This window comes from Enhydra lutris, unplaced genomic scaffold (genome assembly GCF_002288905.1).
Source record: "Enhydra lutris kenyoni isolate GAN:26980312 unplaced genomic scaffold, ASM228890v2 scaffoldscaffold13, whole genome shotgun sequence".
NCBI lineage: Eukaryota > Metazoa > Chordata > Mammalia > Carnivora > Mustelidae > Enhydra > Enhydra lutris.
In genome coordinates, this window is record NW_019154097.1 from 46,651,361 (window position 1) to 46,677,176 (window position 25,816).

At 48.0% G+C, this 25,816-nt stretch overlaps 1 protein-coding gene across 8 annotated transcripts in view; it reads left to right on the forward strand.

Annotated features, from left to right (window-relative positions):
- Positions 1-25,816, forward strand: part of LOC111145522 (bromodomain adjacent to zinc finger domain 1B) — a 68,687-nt gene extending 42,871 nt beyond the window's left edge. For 6 of the 8 annotated variants that reach the window (XM_022500416.1, XM_022500419.1, XM_022500421.1 and 3 more), the window contains 10 exons: positions 1,001-1,106; positions 2,241-2,339; positions 6,218-6,395; positions 9,137-9,319; positions 16,951-17,098; positions 18,550-18,697; positions 20,406-20,515; positions 23,165-23,310; positions 24,304-24,407; positions 24,726-25,816. In XM_022500416.1, coding sequence (XP_022356124.1) covers positions 1,001-1,106; positions 2,241-2,339; positions 6,218-6,395; positions 9,137-9,319; positions 16,951-17,098; positions 18,550-18,697; positions 20,406-20,515; positions 23,165-23,310; positions 24,304-24,407; positions 24,726-25,083 — 1,580 coding nt within the window. In that variant the 3' untranslated portion in view covers positions 25,084-25,816. The remainder of the gene's footprint in view (positions 1-1,000; positions 1,107-2,240; positions 2,340-6,217; positions 6,396-9,136; positions 9,320-16,950; positions 17,099-18,549; positions 18,698-20,405; positions 20,516-23,164; positions 23,311-24,303; positions 24,408-24,725) is intronic. The other 2 variants (XM_022500417.1, XM_022500418.1) reach the window with 2 other exon arrangements.

A 25,816-nucleotide genomic window follows, 5' to 3' on the forward strand; every position in this document is an offset into this window, starting at 1 on the left:
GAGAGTGGTAAATGTACAGTCAGGACCTTTAGACCTGGGGGAGAGTTTCCAGCCGGAGGAGACACTGATTTTATGATGTTTTCCAGAAGCTTAATGGGTGTCCTTAGAAATCAGGTCTCCATAGTTGTAGCTCCCAGGAGAAGATGGGCGTTCCGGGCCCGCACTCCTGGCGCATCCTGGTGGGCATTGTTGCTTCGTGTTCTCATCCCGGCAGGGCCCGGTGTCTTCAAAATCACTTGACTCAGAAGACTAACAGGGTGATGTGTTTGTAGTGCAGGGAAGGTGCAGAGGGTTAAAGGGGAGAGGGAGGGAGCAGGGGACAGAACCAGTTACAGTGTTAGGTGAGGCCTCAGAGATTGGCTTAAGATCCATCTGTATTCATGTCCTACTGTGTGGGAGCTGACTTAGAAAAAAGTTTATCGTGTTTGACTTTTTGAAGTCTCCAGGGGTAAGTCTATAGTAGTTTATGTGTTTCATTTGTGCCTTTGTGCTAAGCCTCACGTACAAAGAGCAAATGGATTATTTGCTTTGATAGAAAGTTATTCAGTCATCCTGCTCGATTCTGAGTTGTGATACTCTGAACTTTGAACTGTGCAGCTGTTCAGCTGTGTAGCCAGCAGGCATCTCAAAGAAGGTGCTGTGTGTAAGCTGTTTAAGAGAGGCAGCGCCTGTCGCACACTGGATGGCTTGGATAGGCAGTATCTGTGTAACTGGTTGTTGGATTGGCACTGCGTCCTGCTTAGGTTTGAAATGCGGGATTGGGGGGCGCCTGGGTGGCTCCGTTGATAAGCGTCTGCCTTTGGCTCAGGTCCTGATCCCGGGGTCCTGGGATGGAGCCCCACATCAGGCTCTGCCCCTCAGTGGGAAGCCTGCTTCTCCCTCTCCCACTCCCCCTGCTTGTTTTCCTTCTCTCTCTATCAAATAATTATAAATAAAATCTTTTAAAAAATGTGGAATTGGGTATTTACTGTATTAACCTAATGTTTACATTTTTTTTTAGGTAAGAAAGCAAACCTAGGCAAAAATGCAAATGTGAATGCACAACCTGGACCAGCAACAGAAGTTGCTGTAGAGACCACCATACCCAAACAAGGCCAGAATCTATGGTAACGTGAGCATTCATTGGGTTGCTCTTTCTTTTTCCTTTTTCATGTTAAGAAAATGTTTAATCTAGTGACACCAGTCTTTACATCTTTTAAGATCATTTTGTATGATTTTGATTTCTTAGATATGTAAACTTACTGCTTTAAAAGCAGGTTTGAGTTTTGTTTTGTTGGTTTTTTTTTTTTTATAAGAATATATTCTAAGCTTTGGAATTTTATTTCCCTGTTATAACATAAGTTTGTCTATGTTCTTGGGGTAGATACAGGATTTTCATCTTTATTTATTATTTTTTAAAAGATTTTGTTTATTTATTTGGCAGATAGAGATCACAAGTAGGCAGAGAGGCAGGCAGAGACAGAGAGGAGGAAGCAGGCTCCCTCCTGAGCAGAGAACCTCATGTGGGGCTCGATCCCAGGACCCTGAGATCATGACCTGAGCCAAAGGCAGAGGATTAACCCACTGAGCCACCCAGGCGCCCCAGGATTTTCATCTTTATTAATTGAAGAATATAAATTGTATACATAGCCATTGATTTGCTTTTATGTCCATATTCTTTTAGGCAGGGAAACAGGTTTTGAGAGGGTCCCTTTTATTTTGTGATTGCATTAACTGTTTTGCCTATGATTCCTTTTGGTTTAATGACCTTCTATCTTTAATTTTTAGATGTAGGTTTACTCTTCTCAGGTATATGGACAAGTGTGTCAGTTGACTTTATAAAATTTGTCTCGTATTTTATTTTATTATTTTTTTAAAGATTTTATTTATTTATTTGACTGACAGAGATCACAAGTAGGCAGAGAGGCAGGCAGGGAGAGAGGAAGGGAAGCAGGCTCCCCGCTGAGCAGAGACCTGATGCGGGGCTCGATCCCAGGACCCCGAGATCATGACCCAAGCCGAGGGCAGAGGCTTTAACCCACTGAGCCACCCAGGCGCCCTGTCTCGTATTTTAGTAGGAAACGTTGGCTCTGGTATCCTAGGACAAAGTTAGCGTTAGGTCTCATTAAAATAATAAATTATCTGTTCTGCTTGTGAGCAAGATTGGAATTCTGTTCTCCCAACTTCCACCAACAATCTTAGACCCGTTCTTAGTATTTAATTATTTTTCAGAGTTACTGATTCTGTGTTGCTCCTTTTAGGTTTTTATGTGATAGTCAGAAGGAACTGGATGAGTTGCTAAATTGCCTTCACCCTCAGGGAATAAGAGAAAGTCAACTTAAAGAGAGACTCGAGAAGAGGTAAGGATTTTCATCTTGCTCTTCACGGCTTCTCTTCAACAGATGTATTATAAATGTCTTAGGGCTTATTTGTTTATCCGTAAAAGCAGTAAATTTAAATTTTAAAAAAGTATCTGTAACCCTTTTATGTTCTTATTGCTTGGGAGTTTCTTGACTCATGCTTATTTGGAAAAGCATATTTTTAAATGTATTTTTTTAAAATTTTAATCAATTAATTATTTGTTTATTTTAATTTTTAAATAAACATATAATGTATTATTAGCCCCAGGGGTACAGGTCTGTGAATCGCCAGGTTTACACACTTCACAGCACTCACAGCATAGCACATACCCTCCCCAGTGTCCATAACCCCACCACCCTATCCTTACCCCCCTTTCCCGGGCCACTCTCAGTTTGTTTTGTGACATTAAGAGTCTCTTATGGTTTGTCTCCCTCCTGATCTCATCTTGTTTCATTTATTCTTTTCCTACCCCCCAAACCCTACACCTTGCATCTTCCTCATATCAGAGAGATCTTACGATAGTTGTCTTTCTCCGATTGACTTATTTCGTGGAAAAGCATATTTTTAAGCCACGTAGATACAGTGCAGCAGGATTGTTCAGTGATGCCTGTGTGTCATGCACTGAGCTAGACCCTCATTAGAGTTAGGCAGCCTTACAAGGGCCGTTCCACGGCAGTTGGCATTCAGAAGTATTGTCAGTATTGGAAACAGCCAGAAAATGAAAACTCCCTGAATGTCCGTCAGCTGACGGATAAACAAAACGTGGCACATCCATAAATTCAGCCACGACACGGAACCAAGTACCGACACGTGCTATAGCTGTAACAGGGCTGAAACGAAAAACCGGACTGAATCAAAGAAGCTAGACAAAGGCCCATATCGTATGGTTCTGTTTATTTATTTTTATTATTTATTTGAGAGAGAGATTGCAGAGAGAGAGAGAGCATGAGTTGCGGGGGAGGCACAAGGACTGAGGGAGAAACAGGCTCCCCACTGCGCAGGGAGCCCAACGCAGGGCTCCAGCCCAGGACTCTGGGATCGTGACCTGAGCCGAAGGCAGACACTCAACCAACTGAGCCACCCAGGTGTCCCCAGTAGGATTCCATTTATGTAAGACTTTCAGAGTAGGCACATCCACAGGGACAGAAAGAAAGTAGACTTGTGGTTTCCATGGGCTGGGGGAAGGGGAGAATTGGGATTGAGGTATGGGGTTTCTTCTGGGGTGATGAAAGTTTTGGAATTAGGTAGTTTTGATGGTTCCACAACATTTAAAACCACTGCAAATGTATGCTTTAAAGTGGTGAGTTTAAGACTGAATTGTATTTTTAGAAAGCTCCAAACAAATACTATCTACATCTAGATTTGCTGGTGTCCTTCCTGTTCTAGGCATTGCTCCAGTCAAAGCCAGGGCAAGGTTTTGGTTTAAGGCCACCTTTAGTATCTGACTGCATGCTTTCATAGTTGAATTTGGGTTTGATTGAAGGAAGAAGTAATGTATCATTTAGTCTACAGTTGCAAGTTTTCTAGACTTTTGTGAATGATAATGGATGGGTACATGATACTAGTCCACTGCTTAATGCATAAATTAATTAAAATTGTATTCAGAATCATGGTGTCTTATTGAGATGAACAGGTAAATTAAGAAAGACAAGGGAAAATGTCAGTATATCAGTGACAAAATAGTGTGGTTCTATGATGTGCCTTCTGTTTGTTAACATATTTGATTGTCAGGGTTAAAAACAAAACTTACACTTTGTTTGGTTTTGTTGAGCATTAAAAAAAACCCCAAACACATATCTTGCTTTTCTGGGTTTGAACTTTATAGAGGCTGTCAAGCATACATAATCTTGGAGAATTAATGTTCCTTCCTTAGCATTATTTTACTATAGAGCCATCCATGTTTCATACTGTTTTGTTTTGTGTTTAATTGAAGTATAGTTAATATGCAAAATACTGGTGATTTCAGGTTTCATCCATGATTTTTATAACCGAGTTCTGTCATTTTCCTTTCTATATACTGTTCTGGGAATTTGTATAATCTTTGTGATTCTACTTTATTTATCTCTTCTCTTGCTGGTGCTTATTTGTATTTCCTTTGGGTAGCCAAGGGGATAGGATACTGTATCATAGACCATTTGAAGTTCACATTTATAAAACAGTTATATATGCTCTTTACAAGAAAGTAAGTGATGAAGGATGTAAATTACAGGGTGTGCACTCAGTTACTCATTTCAATAAAAAAAGGAGTTTATTTTTTTTAAGATTTTATTTATTTGAGAGAGACTACAAGCTGGGTAAGGAGAAAGAAAAAAGCAGACGTGAGCAGGGTGATGGGCAGAGAGAGAAGGAGAAGCTGACTCTCCTCTGAGCAGGGAGCCCGATGTTGGGGGCTTAGGCCCATGACTCCAGGATCGCGAACTGAGCTGAAAGCAGACGCTTAACCAGCTGAGCCACCCCAGTGCCCCTCAGTAAAAAAGGAATTTAAAAACAAAATGATACCAAGCCAGTTGGAAACAGAGAAGTAAAGTTTTTTCTATCCATTGAACATTTATAAAAATTAACCATATACTTAGCCACAAAAGCAGTCTCAACGGATTTTAAAAATAGAGAGTTTCAGGATATGTTCTCTGATCAGATTGCAATAAAATTAGAAACAAATTCCTTAAACATGTCCAAAGAGATCTTAACTGACAGGCAGTTAAACACATTCATAGATAACGTCAAAGAAGAAAATAAAGCGAATTCTGCAAAGCAAGGTAAATCCTTTGCAAGAAAACCAGTGGGACACAATGAAGCTGTATTCAGAGGAAAATAATATTAAAAATGCTTATTTAGGGGCGCCTGGGTGGCTCAGTGGGTTAAAGCCTCTGCCTTCAGCTCAAGTCATGATCCCAGGGTCTTGGGATTGAGCCCTGCATCGGGCTCTCAGCTCAGCAGGGAGCCTGCTTCCCTTCCTCTCTCTCTCTGCCTGCCTCTCTGCCTACTTGTGATCTCTCTCTGTCAAATGAAAAAAAAAAAAAAAAAAGAACGAAATGGGAGGGGCGCCTGGGTGGCTCAGTCATTGAGTATCTGCCTTCGGTTTGGGTCATGATCCCATGGTCCTGAGATCGAGTCCCTCATTGGGCTCCCCGCTCTGTGGGGAGCCTGCTTCTCCCTCTCCCACTCCCCCAGCTTGTGTTTCATCTCTTGCGGTCTCTCTCTCTCTCTGTCAAATAAATAAATAGATCTTAAAAAAAAAAAAAAAAAAAAGAATGAAATGGGAACTTAGTATACTTCAGCTGAGATGACCTTGAGCTCAAGTTTGCATTTTGTTGTAAGAAACCAACAGTGAAGCTTATGGTCTCACCAGAGTGTGTGGCTGGGAACTCAGCGGGTCAGTCTTTAATGTGAGAGTGAACTTGGAGGTCCTTGTGTAGAATTTCAGCCGTTTTGACATTTTTACTATGTTATGAGGCATTCTGGCAGGTGATTTAAAGTTGTCTCATGTTGGCAGCATTTCCTGTAGCTGACATGAGCAAATGGTTATTCTCTCTGGAGGAGCCCAGCTTCAAACCAGGCCTCAAAAGAATTTCCACAGATAAAATCCCGAGAAATACATGGTGAAAAGGTTAAAAAAAAAAAAACACACAGACCAGGAACCATGAATGAGAGCTAGGTGTTAAGCAGGACACTTCAGGTACTGGGATTATCAAATACCAAAAATAAGAAGCGTGTTTTTCAAATGAATCAAGAATAAGACAAATTTGAAAATTTGTACAAGAAACACAAAACTAAAGAGATCACCAAGGAGAAATGAAGATCTGAGTAAGTCTTCTAGAAATGAGACCTGTCATTCAGAGTTTCTTTATTTTCCCTTCTTGCTCCCCAACTTTTCTAGGTACCAGGACATAATTCACTCTATTCATCTGGCCCGGAAGCCAAATTTGGGTCTAAAATCCTGTGATGGCAACCAGGAGCTTTTAAACTTTCTTCGTAGTGATCTCATTGAAGTTGCAACTAGGTTACAAAAGGGGGGACTTGGTTATGTGGAAGAAACATCGGAATTTGAAGCCCGGGTAAGAACATAAGCAAACACCCTTAGGAGATCTGTAACTCATGGAAACTCCAGCTGGAATTATTCCCTGATATTGTTCTTGACTTCCCCGTATGACCCTGGAAATCATGTGTGGGTTTGTTTTAAAAGACCTGTGGAACCAAAAATTCTCCATGTACATTTGATACTTTTCCTTTGATATTCAGAAAAATCTAAGTGGCTTGGATCCTTTATTCAAAAAGAGCTTTTCTGGTTTTGTTTTTTTAAGATTTTATTATTTTTTAAAAAGACTATTTGAGAGCAAGTGAGCACGAGCCGGGGGAGTAGGGGAAAGGGAGAGGGGAGAAGCAGACTTCCCACTTGAGCAGGGAGCCCAACACAGGGCTGATCCTAGGACCCTGAGATTATGACCTGATCTGAAGTCAGACCCTTCATCAGCTGAGCCACCCAGGCGCCTCTAAGATTTATTTTATTTTTTTTATTTTTATTTTTTATTTTTTAAAAAGATTTTATTTATTTGACAGATCACAAGTTGGCAGAGAGGCAGGCGGGGGGGGTGGGGACAGGCTCCCCACTGAGCAGAGAGCCCGATGTGGGGCTCTATCCCAGGACCCTGGGATCTGACCTGAGCCGAAGGCAGAGGCTCAACCCACTGAGCCACCCAGGCGCCCCTAATTTTAAATAATAAAGTCCACGTAACTCGGAGGACGCTAATAATTATGGGTCTTTTCAGATCACTCATATGCATTACACCATGTGTATTAGTCCTATGTTTTGAGCGGTTGCATCTTTTTTCTCAATTTATAGAAGTACATTCCATTTTTTTCAATCTTTATATCACTTTGGGGTACATAAAATAGCCCATGGAGTTGATAGGATAAATCTTCTACTGTTAAGACTTTTGTATTTTTATTTCTTTGCTATTAGAATTAGCATATTATATATGCATTTTATGTATGTAGCTTTCTCTTTCTCCTTTATTTTTTTATTTAATTTTTTTAAAGATTTTATTTATTTATTTGACAGAGAGAGATCACAAGTAGATGGAGAGGCAGGCAGAGAGAGAGAGGGAAGCAGGATCCCTGCCGAGCAGAGAACCCGATGCGAGACTCGATCCCAGGACCCTGAGATCATGACCTGAGCTGAAGGCAGCGGCCTATCTCACTGAGCCACCCAGGCGCCCTCTTTCTCCTTTATTTTTATTTATTTATTTTTTTAAAGTAACCTCAGTACCCACTGTGGGGCTTAATCTCACAGTCCTGAGATTTAGAGTCATGGGCTCTACAAAGTGAGCCAGCCAGGCACCCTCACTCTTTTTTTTTTTTTTTTTAAACTAGTCTGGTTATGAATTCATGGTACATTTTGTAAGAAAAAGGATATAAATATCTGTATTGTTCTAATGATTTTTTACTTTATTTTTTTAAAGGTTGTATTTATTTGTCAGAGAGAGAGAGCACTAGCAGGGGTAGCAGCAGGCAGAGCAGGCATAGGGAAAAGCAGGCTCTCTGCTGATCAGGGAGCCCCATACAGGACTCGAGCCCAGCATCCTGGGATCATGACCTGAGCTGAAGGCAGCTGCTTAACCCACTGAGCCACCCAGGTGTTCCTGTTCTAATGATCTTTTAAGGAATTATTCAACACTAAGTATTTTTGCCAGTTTTAAATATAATACTTAACTTTTTTTTGTTGTTTATTCATTTATTTAAAGATTTTGTTTGAGAGAGAGAGAGCGCATGAGAAGGGGGAGTGTCAGAGGGAGAAGCAGACTCCCCTCTGAGTAGGGAGCCTGATGGGCGACTCGATCCTGGGACTCCAGGATCATGATCTGAGCCAAAGGTAGTCACTTAACCAACTGAGCCACCCAGGTCCCCTACTTTTTTGTTTATTTAGCAGATATTTACCATTTGCCTACTTTGTGCCGAACCCAGGCTCACACACCCTGCTAACATTGGGTTATCATCATTTTTTGTTTCTCTTTGTAGTTACAAAATGGTATTTTTTTAATTGACATGTTTTGCATGTCTGAGAAGGTAACGTTCATTCAAGAGTGTGACTTGGATCAAAGTGATTTAGCTTCTGTCCTTATGCATAAAATAGATGCGAGGCTTAGATGACACCGAGTATGGAAAGTGGATTACCTGGCTTACAGTGTGTGAGCTATGTAGTGGGTCAGTAAATGTTTATTTTCCTTCTCAGTTTTTCTTTCCCCTGAGTCTGTCGTTCGCACGTAGTAAGCACTCGGTTGCTGAGTGAATGAATGAGCTCCCTAACTTCCTAAATTAAGTAGAGTGAGTTTCAGCATCCCGTGGGTCTCATTGTTGGGGAAATGGAAGTAGTCAGCTTCTTTTAAACCTATAAACCACCCACTGAACTGAGAGGACCAAGGTAAATTCATGTGGTGTGACCCGTTTGGGGCCCAGATTGATCTGAATTTAGTCAAGGATGGTTTCCTTCTTTTTTCCCCCTATCAGACAGCATTCGTTATTTTGAGTAAATACAGAATTTTATTACCACATGTGGGGAGGGGTTAGCTTCAGTGAAAGACCTTTACCTCCTAGGAAAACCCCCTGTGAAGTTGCTTTTGGATAAACTTATGCTGAAACTGGTGGGGAGTTGCCACCGGACAGCCTTACGATTAACTTCCCCCACAATGCACGTCAAGAGTAGTGCAGAGGTGACCGGAGTCCCGGTGTGGGGAGGAGGGGAGAGTCTCCTGTCACCTCAGCCTTTCGTTCATTCTGTTGTTTCTGTCGTTTCCTGTAGGTGATCTCGTTAGAGAAACTGAAGGATTTTGGTGAGTGTGTGATTGCCCTACAAGCCAGCGTCATAAAGAAGTTTCTCCAAGGCTTCATGGCTCCCAGGCAGAAGAGGAGAAAGCTCCAAAGCGAAGATTCAGCAAAGATGGAGGAGGTGGACGAAGAGAAGAAGCTGGCGGAGGAGGCGGAGGTACGTTGTTCGCGAAGATGGGTTTTGTGCCTGGGGGCATGGCTGTGATTCTAAATGGGCTCACCCGGCGCTTGTGCCTCCTTAAAGCCCCGTGTCCTGAGCAGGTGTTCATTTTCCTCACTTCTACTAAATGCTCTGGTTTTCACACTGGTCTGTGGAGCACAGCTGGACAATGTCTCCGAGGGTCCCATCCCCTTTTACCGGGGCTGATGGCTTTTTAAAAGGCGGTAGCAGTTTATAAATTTTTAAAAATGGTGGTAAAATCACATAAGGAGCAATGTGGCATCTTAACTGTTGTATGTCGTGTGTTGTTATGTACATTCACGGTGTTGTGCACCTGTCACCGCCATCCATCTCCAGAATGTTCTCATCTTCCCAGACTGAAACTGTCCCCACCAAAGACTACACTACCCGTTTCGCTGTCCCCTTGACCCCTGGCAACCCCATTTTCTTTCTGGGTCTGTGGGTTCAACTAACTCTGAATAGTGTTACATAGAAGTGGAATCACCGTATATGTCTTTTCGTGACTAGTTTGTTTAACTTAGCGTAATGTTTGCAAAGCTCATCTCTGTTGCGTTATGTGCTAGAATTTCCCTTTAGGACCTAGTAATGTTCCACTCTGTGTATATGCCTCGTTGTGTGTTCATCCAGTGGTGCACACTTGGGTCCCTTCCACCTCCTGGCTGTTGTGGATGCGGTGCTGTGGGCCTTGAGAGTTAGTTTGGAACCTCTAGCAGGGGATGCCGCTGTGTGCCCTTAGTTGAAGGACGAAGGATGATCCTGTGTGTTGGAGAAGGTTGTCCTTTGTGGCAGGTGCATGGCCTCAGGAGGGCTGCGCAGTGAGGGAGGGAGGAGACTGCCAGCCAGCCAGCCGCACCAGCCAGGCGTCCTGGAGAACTGTGGGGTGACCGGTGTCACAGCCAGATGGCCCTCACGTCCAGTAATGCTGCTGGGAGCACGGGCGTACGGCTGTCTGTTCCAGTTCTTACTTTCAGTTCTTCTGGCTCTATACCCAGAGGTAGAGCTGCTGCATCGTGTAGTAATTCTCTTTAGCTTCTTCAAGAACCGCCTTGTTTCTGCGGCGGCCACACCATTTTCAGTGCCCGACGGTGGTGCACGGGGTTCTCGCTTCTCTACATTCTTGCCAGCGCCCGTCACGTTCTCTTTCTGTCTTTCTCTGATTGCAGGCATGCTGACGGGTGCGAGGTGGTAGTTCACGGTTTTGATCTGCATTTCCCTAATAATTAGTGAGGGGCAGTGTGCTTGTCGGCCGTTTGTCTTCTTTGGGGGAAATGTGTCTTGGAGTAGTCAGCGGTCTTTTAATTGAATTGTGTCTTTCTGTCACTGAGTTATGTAGGTTCTTCATATGTTCTGGGCATTAATCCTTTATCAGTTGTATGATTTGCAACTACATTCTCCCATCCTGTGAGCTGCCTTTTCATCCTGTTGATGCCATCCTCTGATGCACAAAAGTTTTCCAGTTTGGTGAATTCCGCCGCACCAGTTTTCTTCTGTTGCTTCTGCTTGCAATGTCGTATCCAGGAGATCCTTGCCAAATTCAGCGCCACACATCCAGTGTCTTTCCCTCTCTTTTTTCTACCTGTCCTAGAACTTTTAGCTTTTACGTTTAAATCTTTGATCCATTTTGAATTAGTATTTGTCGACTAAGTGTCTAAATTCAGTGTTTTGCAAGTGGATATCCAGTTTTCTGGTTTTTAAGTTTTATTTATTTTTAAAGATTTTATTTATTTATTTGACAGAGAGAGATCACAAGTAGGCAGAGAGGCAGGCAGAGAGAGGGAGGGAAGCAGGCTCCCTGCCAAGCAGAGAGCCCGATGCGGGACTCGATCCCAGGACCCTGAGATCATGACCTGAGCCGAAGGCAGCGGCTTAACCCACTGAGCCACCCAGGCGCCCCTGGTTTTTAAGTTTTAAAAGTAACATGCTCGTTGTAAGTAAATCCAGTGTGAGAGGTAGGTAAGATATGAAACAACTGCCATCCTAGTTTTGCTCCCCAGGAATCTCACTTTTCATAGTTCACTGTGTTTTCTATATGCACACGAAGACAGTTTTGTTTTAAGATTTTATTTATTTGGGGCGCCTGGGTGGGTTGAGCCTCTGCCTTTGGCTTAGGTCATGACCCCGGGGTCCTGGGATCAAGCCCCGCATCAGGCTCTCTGCTCAGCGGGGAGCCTGCTTCCCCCTCTCTCTCTGCCTGCTTCGTGATCACTCCCTCTCTGTCAAATAAATAAAATCTTAAAAAAAAAAAAAGATTTTATTTATTTATTTGACAGAGATCGCAAGTAGGCAGAGAGGCAGGCAGAGACAGAGAGAGGGGGAAGCAGGCTCCCTGCTGAGCAGGAGCCCAATGCGGGGCTTGATCCCAGGACTCTGGGGTCATGACCTGAGCCGAAGGCAGAGGCTTTAACCCACTGAGCTACCCAGGCACCTATGAAGATAGTTTTACTGGAATTTTACAGAATGGAATCATCTGCGTCGTGTTCTGCAGTCTCTTACCCATCAACATATTCTGTGTGTCTCCCCCCACTCAGTCCATGTAGATCTATGTGATACCGTGTTTTCTCAGCTCCTTGATTCCTTACTGATGAACGTTACGTCTTCTCTGGTTTGTCTTTATTAGAATAATTAGCAGCTCCATTTTTTTCTGTTTTGTCTGTTAGCTTTTTGCATAAGATTACTTTCAAAGAAAAGAACATGAAACCACTGCGTTAAGAGAGGTCCCAGGCATTATCCCATAGAATCCTTTCCTTTGTGTGTGATTTCTCTCTCCCTTTTCCTTATTTCCTTCTTTTTGCACCCAGCTGGTAAAGGCTTGTCTTGGGCAGTCCTGTGGTGAGTCTGGAGGTTGTAGCGATGAGGAGGAGCCAGGAGTCCTTGCCCTCCAAGAGTCCTGTTTGAGTGGGAGGGATGATTGTGGTGGAGTGACAGGTCCTGGCGAGAAAGCGCAGGACTCAGCCTACCTGTGAGGGACACCTGGGCAGGGGAGGGAGAACTCCCCAGAGGGGTAGATGTGTCAGCCGGGGTTTGGAGAATAAGCAGGAGTTAATCCAGTCATGGAAGGGGGCATAGACCTGGTTGGATTGAGCTGAAGTTGGCTTTCTCCCCGCTGATAGCTGCTCCTTGTCCTGCCCTCGGCGTTTACACAGAGTGAGTGCGCCCTCAGAAGCGCCTCAGATCTGTGTACACTGTTGTCCTGTTCCCTTTCTTCCCAAGGCCAGGTTGATGCGTGATGATGAAAGGAGCGTCCTGGAGGGGGAGGTAAGGAGCAGAGAGCGAGTATTTAGTTAGATCAAGGTCTGTAGTTCCTGGCATAGATCCAGAGACTGGACACGTGTCAGCGCCTTCCTGGGACTGGTTTCTCACTGCCGTGTGCTCCGTTTAATGGCTGCATGTAGCGTGTGGGTCACCTTCCGGGTGGAGTCCGAGACAGTGGTGTATCGTCTCCTCTGCTCAGTCTCTTCTCGTTAGGCACCAGTTTTAGCCTCGCCAAGTACTCCATGGGCTTTGTTGTTAACTCTGCTGGAAGAGTCTCTTTCTTGATGTGATCTTTCCTTGGCATTTCTTTACCAGTAACATTTTCTTCTCTTGGGAAGTAGTAGCTATAGAATTCTCAAGTTCTTCTTCAGTACTTTCCGCTGTAGCAGAGTAACCTCTTTTTAGCCTATCATAGGAGACTTCATTCTTAGTATGATTGGGAGGAAAGTCTGAGCGCTGCGCAGGTTGACCGTTGGGGCCCAGGCCTGTAGTACACCAACGGAAAGCATGGACAAGTTTCTTGGAAAATCAATTAGGTTGCCTACTAAGTAGTTCAACAATGTTCTCTGTTAAAGTGGCATTATGCCCTGCCTGCAGTTCCCGACCGAAGGTTGGCGTTGCCACCGCTCTGAAGTTTTCTGCCGGCCGTTGCTTTGGAGGGTTCTGTGTGGCCCCGGCCAGCCCGCGTCATGTGGCGGCAGGTGGTTGCGAGTCCGTTAGTATCCGTCTTCAGCAGGGGTCTCCGTTTCCTTACTTAAAGAAGCAGATTGTTTCTTGAATCCCCTTTTGTAATAGTCCAGATGATTTCAAATATTTAATGTTTGTTTCTTTCTTTTTGCATTAAGTGGGAAAGACCTTGTATAATTTGGTAAAATCCTGGGTTCCGTTAGGCTGTCTGTCTACTTTGGATGCATTTGTCCCGACAGCCTGATTATCTCTTCTTCATTTTAAATGTTGTTTTGTGGAAGAATATGGTCGGAAGCCTTGTCCTGTCCTTTCAAGATGGGATATTGCCTTTTTCCTGTTAGTAAAGGGATTCATGGTGACTTTGCATACAAGGCGGCTTCGCTTTCATTCTGTCGTACCCACTTCTACCTAGGAACCGCCTTTACTTAAACATGCTGGAGCATTTGAATTTTTCATCAGGATAATGTGTTTAGCCATCCAGGAGCATTGTCAGACACAGGATTTTACTGGATGCCACTAGTGTTGAGTGTCAAAACTTAGTTGCCACTGTTCATCTGTTCCTAAAAGCTGTGTCTTAAAAAAACAAACAAAAAACCAAAAAAAACCCGTGAATTTGAAAATGGTGTGGGTTTTGTTTGTTTGTTTGTTTTGGTGGGGTTTTTGTTTTAATGTGTTAGCCTGTTTGGAATTTTTTTCCAATGATGGGAAACCAGGATGGTCTTTTAAATCTTGAGTGCCTAATGTTTTGCCCTCAAAATTAGAGGTTGTTTGGAATCTAGGCTGGTCTGGGTGGATAACTTGGTGGGTTTAACCGACTGCTAGTGATTATCCAGTATCTGTAATGTCAGGAGCATTGCTGTTGTGGAGATGTGAAGGAGACCTGGTCCCAAATTGCTGGGAGACCTTGGGCAGAATTAATAAATGAAAGTTATACAGATGTGCACAAATATTCATAGCAGTGTGATTTATGATAGCCAGAAAAAGGAAACAACCAAGATTCCATCACCTGATGAATGGATAAGCAGAATGTGACTGATTGATCCATACAGTGGAAGAATATTCAGCACTTACAATGGAGAAAAGTACTCTTAAATAAAGTACTGTTACATGCTACTATTATGTGCCCTAGAAAAATTATGCTCCAAGAAGGCAGTCACAAAAAGCCACACGTTATATGAAATGTCCAGAAGAAGAAAATCTCCAGACCAAAAGTAGATTAGTGGTTGTCTAAGGCTGGGCAAGTGGTAGGCTGGGGTGGAGAGTGGGGAGTGACTGCTAGTGGGGGTGCAGGTTTTCTTTTGGGGGTGATGAAAGTGTTTGAATTAAGGTTATGTTGATAGTTGTATAGCTCTGCAGATACACGTAAAACCACTGTTTTTCTTTACAAGCTGAACTTGTTAACATAGAAACTATATATGCATTAAAATGAGATTAAGTAACTTACTTCTAAGACCTTTCAGGGTTTTTAAAAAAGATTTATTTGAGAGAGAGTGTGAGTGTAGAAGGAGGGCCAAGGGAGAGAGAGTCTCCGGCAGACCCGCGTTGAGCCTGACCTGGGCTCAGTCCCACGGCCTACGTGGTGGCCTGGGCTGAAGCGGGGAGTTGGGCGCTCAGCCTTCTGAGCCGCTGGCTGCTCCGGGTGCTGGTGGTGGTTTGCTTGTGTTTTAATGAGGCTGGATGCCCTACTGAGGGCTCAGATCTTATGGTTCATAGGAAATAAGTAAAAGGCAATACTGTCTGCTGATAGGACTTTTTCCTATGTGTGTGCATCCGAGTGTCCACTAGAGGACAGCAAAGCTCATTTTAGCTGCGCGCGCGCGCACCTGTTCCAAATAGGCACTCTGTGTAGGGACTGGACTTAAAATTCCTAAATCCACGTTCCATCGGCGGGATGTGGGTTGTTCACATAGTAAGAGGACCTGGGTGGTGGCGTATGTCGGCTCTCCACTGCCCTGAGGCCAGCTGTGGTGTGGACCTCACAGATGATGGAGGATCTCTGAGCGGGGAGGAAGGCAGTTGTGCTGTGTTTTGAGGGCAAGTGTTGAACTAGCTGCACTGAGGGTTGAGGAATGGGCCCGATTGTACTAGAGTTGTAGCAGCCTCTCATTTTTGTTGTGTTTATGTTACGTATTCTCGTTGTTTATGAGTTTATGCACACAGGGCTCTCTGTGGTTCTCTGTTTCCAGAAGAAAGAGAGGGGGCAGCCTTTGTTCCCGTCTGTCAACCCTCGCACCACAGCTTCAGAAATAGCTCAGTGTCCCTTGGCAGCTCTGTTTTACAGCCGATGGCCTTCAGCATAACTAGCCCTTCCTGTAGGAGGAAGACTCACTTCAGATAGACGCCTTTGCCTGGCGTGGGGCAGGGCAGTGCAGCAGCGGGGTGGTCAGCTAGCTAGAGCTAGTCCAGTTGCCCAAGCAGTGCACTGCTCCCTGGACTTCACTGCACGCACGACCGGGTTAAGGCATATGGCCCCCACAGGGTGGATGATGGTGGAATGATCTCCTCTCTCAGCCTCTGCTATAGGGAGGGCCTGACCCTTACCTTTGCCCTTCTCTGTGGTGGTTTCTTTTTCTTTCTTTCTTTCTTTCTTTTGTTTAAGGATTTTATTTGTCAGAGGGAGAGAGGGACAGAGCAGAAGCAGGGGCAGCGGCAGGCAGAGAGAGAAGCAGGCTCTCTGCTGAGCAGGGAGCCAGATGTGGGGCTCCATCCTAGGACCCTGGGATCGTGACCCAAGGTGAAGGCAGATGCTGAACTGACGGAGCCCCCCCGGCACCCCCTCTGTGGTGGTTTCTGCCTGTCTGAGAATGATCACCTGTGGAGGCATTTGTCTCTGCGGATGCTTATCTGATCATTGAGGCAAGAAATACTTTGAACACCTAAAAAAAACACCTTTTGACTAAAGAAACAGTAATAGAAATAAGTGAATTATCCTAAAATGGCATTTCTGTTTTTCCTTAGAATGTCTGTTTTATATAGAAGTGAGGGTTGTGTTTTATCATTGAAATTCCTGATTATATTTCCTGTGTTCTAACTATGTTTTCCTGGGTCATTCTAAATTAATTTAGATTTTCTCACGATGGGAGGAGGCAAGTGTCTATTATGCTGAGAGTAACTGCCCAGAAGGAAGTCAGCCTAAGCCCTGGCCCTCTGAAAGTTTCACTTAGTTAGAAGTTGGTGATAAAGTCAAAAGGAATGCTTTGTATCGGTACTTAATATTTTTAAGTGTTGTCGAATGCATTATAGATGGTATTTACTGTAATGTCCAGGCCCTGTAATCTGGGATTGTGGCATGTACTGCAGAGACCTGTCATCTTGTTAACCAGAGTTGTGTTAGCTCAGGACAGGGTTCCGTAAGTGTTCCCGCTTTTAAATGGTACTGAAGTGGATTTAATTGGTACAGACGGGTCTCTCATCACCCCTCACCCCTGCCTTCATTCTTTGTGTAACCTTTGGCAAGTTTTCTCACTCTTATGAGCCTTGATTTTTGCTGTAAAATAAATGCGTGAGGGGTGGAGAGGCTCTAGGAGGGGAGCGTACTCAGCATTCTCTCGCCTCTTCTTCTGCTCTAGTGCTCAGTGCATGCTCTGTGTCAGTACTATGTGAAAAATCTGTGTGTCATGTTCTTGAGGTCATTGTAGTAATGCTGACCTGGTTTGGTCTCTGTTCAGGTCGCATCTGCTCTGGAAAAGTGGAAGACCGCGATCCGTGAGGCTCAGACTTTCTCCCGGATGCACGTTCTGCTTGGGATGCTGGATGCCTGTATTAAGTGGGATATGTCAGCAGAAAATGCTCGATGCAAAGTTTGTCGAAAGAAAGGTATGTTCAGATCAGTGTTGCTTATCTGAGTGCAGTAGGGACTAGAATTTCCATTCCAAAGATATTTTCTCCCCTGAAGAATTCCGGGCACCTAACTTTGAAGTACAGTGGGACAGATTTACCCTCTTCCGGAGGTCTATAAAATGCTCTTTTACATGAAGTAAATCAAAGCAAGCGCCTTGTTCCTTAAGTTTGAGGATAAGAGCAGTTTATCTCTCCAATCTTTAAATTTTATGCAGGGGACAAATCAACCTAAAATTTTATTTTTTATTTATTTTTTAGATTTTATTTATTTGACAGAGAGATCACAAGTAGGCAGAGAAGCAGGCAGAGAGGGTGGGGGGAAACAGGGTCCCCGCCAAGCAGAGAGCCCAACGCGGGGCTCGATCCCAGGACCCGAGATCATGACCTAGGCCGAAGGCAGAGGCCCAACCCACTGAACCACCCAGGCGCCCCCAACCCAAAATTTTAAATCTCTTTTCTCATCTCCTGGAGTTTGTAGTCATCCATGAAGTAAGACATCTGCCAGCAGAGGGCAGTATTTCCACACTCCCGCCGGGCCCACTGCCCGAGTCCTGCAGAGCAGGGCATTTGGGACTCTTTAATGGTCACAGCTTCTAGAACCCGTGTGAAAGAAACTTCATGACTAATAGCCCTCGAGCTATTGACTCCTCGGTGGCTAACGTTATTTTGTGAGGTAGGTTAGGGTTTAATTCGCAAGGATAGAAAAACCCGTGAAAAACCTGTTCATTGCTCTAAACGCTGTTTTAGAGTGAAGGTTGGAGAGGGAGGTGACCATGTCGTGTCAGTTCTGTGCCTTTTTGGCACCAGGTGGTTTAAGAGAAACCATGTCAGATAGAAGTTGGGAAGCACCGGGGGTGGAGGAAGAGGACGGGCAGTAAATGTAATGCTTCACGGGGGTTCATTTCTTAGTGGGAGGTGAGCAGCGACCGTTCTTGCCGTGACTTGGTTTTTGCTGCTGCTTCATAAATGTTGGAACTGTCCTCTCCTAGGCCGAGCTGGGTTTGGGGATGTAAGTCAGAAAGCCTGAGTTTAAATTACCAGTAGCCTCGTTTATGCTACATTTCCTTCTCTCTTTTTTTTAAGACTTTTTTTTTTTTAAAGATTTTATTTTGTGTATGTGAGAGAGAGCACGAGCAGGGGTAGGGAAAACAGACTCCTTGCCGCCGAGCAGAGAGCCTGACACGGGGCTCGATCCCAGCACCCTGAGATCATGACCCGAGCCAAAGGTAGACGCTCAACCAGCTGAGCCACCAGGCATCCCTGTGCTGCATTTCTTTTCAGAAGTGACTGCATTAGGAAAAAAATGGGATAACACTCTGCTGGACCGTTTGCTCCCCCGTGGTGCTAATCGAGGGCGAGTGGCTCTTCATTGCAGCTCGCTGGCCGCCGCCCCCGGCAGCGCCGTCATACAGGCTTTCTCCGTGCAGGTGAGGACGACAAGCTGGTCTTGTGCGACGAATGCAACAAAGCCTTCCACCTGTTCTGCCTGAGGCCCGCCCTCTACGAGGTCCCAGACGGCGAGTGGCAGTGCCCTGCTTGCCAGCCTGCGACCGCCAGGCGCAACTCCCGCGGCCGGTGAGAATTTCTTCTCTCGGAAACAGTCCGTGAGATGGCGGTTCACAGTTAAGCTGTAGTTATTCAAACAGAATGATTCTAAGGAGTTGAAGTTCATCTTTTGCACACGGAGCCTGATCATTGGAGTTACTACGGTAGGAGCTCACAGGGCTCTGACTTCATTTCAGCTCAGTGTCGACATTCCTGGTTTTCGCTGTTTTCACTACCAGACGTGAGCTGTATCTCGGCATCATCCCTTCTTCTCAGATAACATTTCTCTCCCGTTGCTTCTACTTTGCCCGCTTCGCGGTGACTTCTGCAGTCACCCCTGCTCAGAGTCCTGGAACTCATGACCTTCCTTACCTATGCCTGTTGTTTTCCCTTCTTTATCATGGTTAGAGCTCTGGGGTCGGCTTGGACATCTTCCTCTCCCTCAGCTTCCATGCTCTGTTGACGCCGGTTCCGTGTCCAGACATCTCAGGAGTCCATCTCCTGTTGCCCACTCTCCGTGGTCCCCGCTGTCGGTCGCCCGCCTCCATCTCTCCTCCGGGCTCCTTTGGAGGCTTCTCAGCTCCTTACCTCAGCGCTTGCCCGTCCTGTTCATCCAGCTGTGGAGGGGGCAACCAGAACAGTTTAGGCATAAAGATAAGCTCATGTCACTATCCTGAAATTTAAGGCTTTCCATCGCCTCTAGAAAAGTCCAGACTGCCTGGCCTCATTTCTGAGACTTACACGATACCGGTCTCCGTTTTTGTGAGCCCTTATCCGCTGCCGTGTGCTCTCTGCAGGCCCTCCCCCGGGTATCCTTGCCTGCTGGGCTTGCCTCCTGGCTGGGAGTAGTCCCTCTCCCTAGAACTGAGGGACCGGCCCGTGGCCTACCTAAAATGGCACTGCTTTTGTGAAATGTTTTTACATTCTTCGGGTTGATCCTTTCTCTGTTCCAGCCAAGCGTCCATCTCTCAGTCTTTCCGTGCACCTTGCCTGACATGGGACTGTCTCCCCGCGAGGGTGTTAGTGTCCTGAGGGTAGGGGTCGTGCTTTGTTCTTCATCTTCATCCCAGTGAGGCCTCGTAAAGATGCCTGAGACTTGCCGAGTTAGTACCGTTGTTTCCATGTTGCAGTTTGAGGTGGTGAAAGGGCAGCTCGTAGGCGCTCTGGCGTGGTCTCTGAGGGGGCAGAGCTGTGTGACCCTGACCCCATCTAACAGTGTTCCCCGGTTACTCTCGTTACCCCCCCCAGCTGCACTTGGAGCCAAGTAAGGCGCACTGCCCTGAGATGGTGGGGCTCTGCACCAGCTGTTCTGAGCTGGGATTACCACAGCTTTGATGTGACGGTCATCCGCAAGCTGTTCCACTCCTGGAAGGGGGCCATCAAGGTGGCGGAACACCTGTCTAGGCCGTTGATCCTTTCAGTCCACCCAGAGTTGGGAACAGCTTTTAATAGCTGAAATGTCACATTATCCGGGTGATTTTGTGAGACAAAAGGAATAGGTTTTTGTATCAGTTGATGAGAGGAGAGGTGGGAAAGCGTTTGGAGCCTGGTGGGGGAGGCCTGCTGCTGACGCTTGGGCGCTCGTGCCATGGCCCGAGTCCTGGCCTCGAGTCAGGTTCACTCTCCTCGCCATCAGCTCTGCCCGGTCTGTGACGAGGGTTCCCCGTGGGACTGCGTCCTTTCTTAGGACCACTTGGGCCTGGAACCACGTTCCCTATATGTGTTTCCCTCCCTACAGGAATTACACAGAAGAGTCTGCCTCTGAGGACAGCGAAGATGATGAGAGCGATGATGAGGAGGAGGAGGAAGAGGAGGAGGAGGCAGACTACGAGGTGGCCGGGCTGCGATGTAAGTGTCCCGTTTGCCTTCATGGTTTTCCAGGCTGGCTTGGGAGGACCGGGTTGGCAGTAGTCGCCCACCCAGCTCTGCCTTCGGGCTGTCTTCTCTCTCATGTGTCGTGGCTGTGGGGTGACTCCACTGCTGTGGTTTTAAAAGGATTTTTAAGGTGCCACGTAACCACCTTCCTTGTGGGAGGTTGGATGGCTTGGTCTTAAGAACATTCGGGCCGAGATTTAGTGGAATTCAAAGCCCCAGATGTGTCTATGCAGAGTCTGCTGGGGCAGGCCACTCAGGGTGTGGGGACAGTGGGGACTGGGGGTAAGGAAGGCCTAGGCCTGCTGTCCTCTCCTAACAGTGGGCTTGGCTTCTGCTGCAGCGCTGCTTTCAGAGAAGTGATCTTTCCTCTTTGTCATCGTGTGCAGGGTGCTAGCTTGGCTAGTTTGAAAAGAGAAGACTAGTTTCTTCATGGCTTCGGGTGGTTGTTAGGAAGGTTCAGATCCGTTTCTCACTAGATGCCCGTGGGGGACGTGGGGGGCTCTTCTTTACACTTAACCTCTTTGACTCTCACTCTCTCTCTCTTTTTTTTTTTTTTAAAGATTTTATTTATTTATTTGACAGAGATCACAAGTAGGCAGAGAGGCAGGCAGAGAGAGAGGTGGAGGCAGGCTCCCTGCAGAGCAGAGAGCCCGATGCGGGACTCGATCCCAGGACCCTGAAATCATGACCTGAGCCAAAGGCAGTGGCTTAACTCACTGAGCCACCCAGGCGCCCTGACTCTCACTCTCTAATGGCCATTCTTCAGGAGTCATTTTCTTGGGTAAACCTAAAGCTCTGTAGCCCGGCCTTTTACAGCCGCCTCTGCAGAACAGACCAGACCCTTCCTTGTGGGTTAGTGGGAAGAGATCACAGATCAAGATTTTGATGAGCTTTTGAAGAGATGGTACAGTCCCTAGGTCATAGCACTCGGAGCGTTGGGAGCCTGAGAAGATGCTTGGCGTGACCAGTCTTGCAGCAGGGGCGCCGCTAAAGCCCGGAGCGGTCTGGGTTTGCACGCTCGCCACCGTCCTCGCAGTCATGCAGGGCTCTCCGTTGGGAACACCTTCCTTTCTCTCGTTCCTGAGGGCTCCTTCCGTTTGTTCACTGGCATGATGTCGCAGTTGTCCAGGGTCAGGAGACACGTAGTCCCTGAACCCCAGATTACGGAGGGACCTCGTCTGCTAGCTGGAGGGAGCGATTGGGGTGCAGGCCTGTTCGGGACTAGATCCCGAATGTCACAGTGTGCTCATTGTGTTGGTTTTCAGAGTCGTGGATGCTTTCCTATTGCAAGTTAACTGTTTTCTTTCTAAGAAATCGTTTTCTCAAGGTTTCTAGGGTCTTACCTGCCAAAGGAGTCCGGGAAGTGTTGGTACTTGAGAGTACTTTGTCTTCTCCACCGCTTAGGCTACCGGGGATGTGGTGTTCCCTGGGTCCCACCTCAAGACCCTAGGTTGGTGGCTGTCTCTAGCATTCTGAGTCTCATCCTCGGTGTCAGCTTCTCTCTTCCTGCCTGGCCTTGAGCTTGGAGACCTTAAAATAGCCAGTGAAGGGTTATCAGGGTCTAGAAGTAGAGTGAAACATTGTTTATTGATTCTTTCCGTCACTGGCTCTGTATACTTCTGTTTTTGTACAAATATCACCTCCCTACTTTGAAGGGAAAATGTGTTCAGTGGAGAAGCTTTTTTTTTTTTTTTTTTTAAAGATTTTATTTATTTATTTGACAGAGACATAGCGGGAGAGGGAACACAAGCAGGGGGAAGTGGGAGGGGGAGAAGCAGGCTTCCCGCTGAGCAGGGAACCCAATACAGGGTTCGATCTCCAGACCCTGGGATCATGACCTGAGCCGAAGGCAGACCCTTAATGATTGAGCACCCCAGGCGCCCCTGAGCTAATCCTAATGGAGTGTCACTCCCTGGGGACGTATTGAGAAATGTTGGTTTGTCTGACGTGGACTACCCGTTGTCAGCCTGAGACACGGGTCATCTGGGGGACCTTTGTATTCCTTATTCTCCCTTTGGGGGTGCCGGGCAAAGCTCTTATGGCAGTGGTCTGGCCCACTGTCTGGTTTTCAGAAATGCAAGAAAGCAGGACTGGGCCGAGCTTAAATTGGGTTCACGGAGAACGACTTCGAATAGGTATTGGTTTTGCTCTCAGAAGATGGTGGTGGCAAGTGTAGGATTCCTTGGGGGAACTAGGAGGCGGGAACTGCCCTCCAGCCAGATGCCACCTCACATGTGAGCATACGCACTCGCAGGCCCACTCGGGCTCTGCGGGGTCCAGCAGAGCGGTCAGCACGCGGCCTCTCCCGGCCTGCGCCGCCTCACCGTGGGCTCCTTCAGAGGCCGTGTTCGCGGGACTAGCTGTGAGCAGTGCGGGGCGGGGAGGTGCCGTTCCGAAGGGACTGGCCTTCCCAAGGGGCTCGTGGAAGGGCCTCAGCAGCCGAGAGGTGTCCGTGCGTCTGCTTCTCCACCTTTCAAGTGTCCCCTTGGGGTAGGAGAGAAAGGGCAGGAGCGCCGGACAACCAAAGGGAGCTGTCGCCCTGCTCAGCCAGATGCTCTCTGCGTCCCGCAGATGTGCTCCCCCATCCCCTGTCGGCTCTGAAGTCCGTGTTTTCTGTTCTAGTGAGACCTCGAAAGACGGCCCGGGCCAAGCAGGGCGTCCTCCCCGCTGCGGCGAGGCCGGGGCGCCGGCCGGGTAAGAAGCCGCATCCCGCCAGGAAGTCTCGGCCAAAGGCGCCGCCTGTGGACGACGCAGAGGTCGAGGAGCTGGTGAGTGATTCCCGTCCTCCCCGCGGCGGTCGGTCAGTCCCCACTCCGGTGCCGGGCGTCCGGCCGGCAACAGCTGGGGCCCCCCCTTCGGAGGCGGCCCCAGCCCCCCAGGAGCAGCTATGTCCGGCATCCCCCGCTCAGCCCGCGGACATCGTCTCCCCGAGTTAATGGGCAGCCTGTGACTCGTTAAGGATTTTAAAATAGTATCCATGTGTCTCCCGCAGCTCCGAGGGGCTGGGTCTCCCCTGTGGGAATGTCAGCAATGTTGGCGCCTCAGCACTCTCGGGTCTTTTGCCCACAGTTGTTGCGGGACGGGTGTTCGCCTCCCCTCTGCTCGGCGGCCGGCGTAGTTTCAGTGGATTTCCTTGGATCTCACTGGGGCTTTAGAGAGCAGTAAGAGCTCCTGGAAACGGACTGACTTTGGCCGAGCGAACTGGGCTTGGGGGTGGGCTGGGGCGAGCTGTGAGGCAGCTCCAGGGCCTTGCGGGATCCTTGCGCTGGCCCAGACCTCGTCGACCCTTCAGGCCTGGGGCTCCGACCGCTGAGTCGCAGCATCGATGGCTCCCTGAAGGGGTCGCCCACCCTTTCCTCCTCCGCCGCGTAGCGGTCACGTGCTAAGCAGGAGGCTGCGGGAGAGGAGTCGCACCTCTGGCCTTGCTTTCCTGAGAGCCGCAGCCCCACGGAATCGGCTGCCGGTGGTCCCTGTAACCCAGGTCCGTCTCTCACCGGCGAGCTGGTGACGGTGGCCTCTCTGGCCGACCTCGGGCAGGGCAGCCGCTGCCGTGTCCGCGGGGGCGGCGGGGGGCTGATGGGGCGATGGCTGCCCCCCGGCTGAGCGCGCTCCCTGCCTTGAATGCCGGATGATTTTGACCATCTCTGCTCCGAGACAGTGGTCGAACTTTCGTTTTTCTTCTTTTCAAACGATACATAGTTTTCTGTTCTGTCCACTCTTCCCTTAGACCTGTAATAATGCGTCTCTTTCTTGGGTGCCAGGTCCTTCAGACCAAGCGGAGCTCGCGGAGGCAGAGCCTCGAGCTGCAGAAGTGTGAGGAGATCCTCCACAAGATCGTCAAGTACCGCTTCAGCTGGCCCTTCAGGTGCGCGTGGCGTGCTCGGGCCCGGGAAGCAGGACCGGCCTTGGGGGTGCCCCGCGCGTGCAGACAGGCAGCTGCTGGGGGGCGCCGAGCAGAGGTCCTAGGGACGGCCCTGATCCTTCCTTTAGGTCGCGTCTGAGTGTCGGGGGAGTCCCGCCCCAGAGCGGCAGAGACCACACGTCAGCCGGGGTCAGCACGCCTTTTCTGCCGCCGGCTGGCCCATGCGCGGCGGGGTGGGCGTTGCGGGAGTGGTGGCCCCAGAACAGGTTTCGGTCTGTCCTGGAGGCTGTGCTCAGATCTCCGTTCGCTGCCTCTCCACAGGGAGCCCGTGACCAGAGACGAGGCTGAGGATTACTACGACGTCATCACTCACCCCATGGACTTCCAGACAATGCAGAACAAGTGTTCCTGTGGGAGCTACCGCTCCGTGCAGGAGTTTCTCTCCGACATGAAGCAAGTGTTTGCCAATGCCGAGCTTTACAACTGCCGAGGCAGCCACGTGCTGACCTGCACGGTGAAGACAGAACAGTGTCTGGTGGCTCTGCTGCATAAACACCTTCCCGGCCACCCGTACGTCCGCAGGAAACGCAAGAAGTTTCCCGATCGGCTTGCTGAAGATGAAGGGGACAGTGAGTCAGAGACCATTGGACAGTCCAGGGGACGAAGGCAGAAGAAATAGAGAGGCAGGGCCCTGGTAAGGGAGGTGGGGGACCGGAGAGAGCCGGGGAGGGTGGGAGGGAGTGGGAGAGGAAGATGGAGAAGAATGTGGAAGGGAGGAGATCACAGGGAGTCCAGAAATGCCCGTCATCCCAGGCTCGTGCTGCCTTGCCCAGCTCTCCAGAGGGCCCTAAGCAGGCCGAGCTCTTCGCAGAACCCGCTCTTGGGCTGGTGGTCTGTGCCAGGGCTCCCGTGGGCAGGGGGCCGCCTTAACCCTGCTGAGAGCTTCCAGGGAGAGGCCAAGGGTATGGCTTTCTTGTGGGCCCACATCCTTTAACTTTCTTCTTTCCTGCGGCCCCTCCTGCTCTGGCCGCCACGACAGCGCCAAGCCTCTGGTCTCGAGGGGAGGGATGACAGCATGTCACGGAAGGATCGGGGTAATCAGGCCAAACGGGGAGGCGGTGTTGATTTTTTAATTTCTATTTACACACAGTCTTGTTTCTTGAAGCCGGTCCTGCCCCCTCCCCCTTCAGGTGACGGCAGCCGTGAGTGCTGTACCGCGTTCTGTGTTCACCAGCATCAGGAGACACTCGTGCTCTTCGAGTTGTTGCTCTTGGCAGAGTAAAGGGACATGTCCTGGAGCCATTCCTGAATACCCCTCCCCTTCTTTGTGACAGCTCTCGCTCCTCTCCCGCCCCACCTCACCCCTTCAAAATCAAAAACAAAAAAAAAACTGAAAAAAAAAAAAAAAAAAA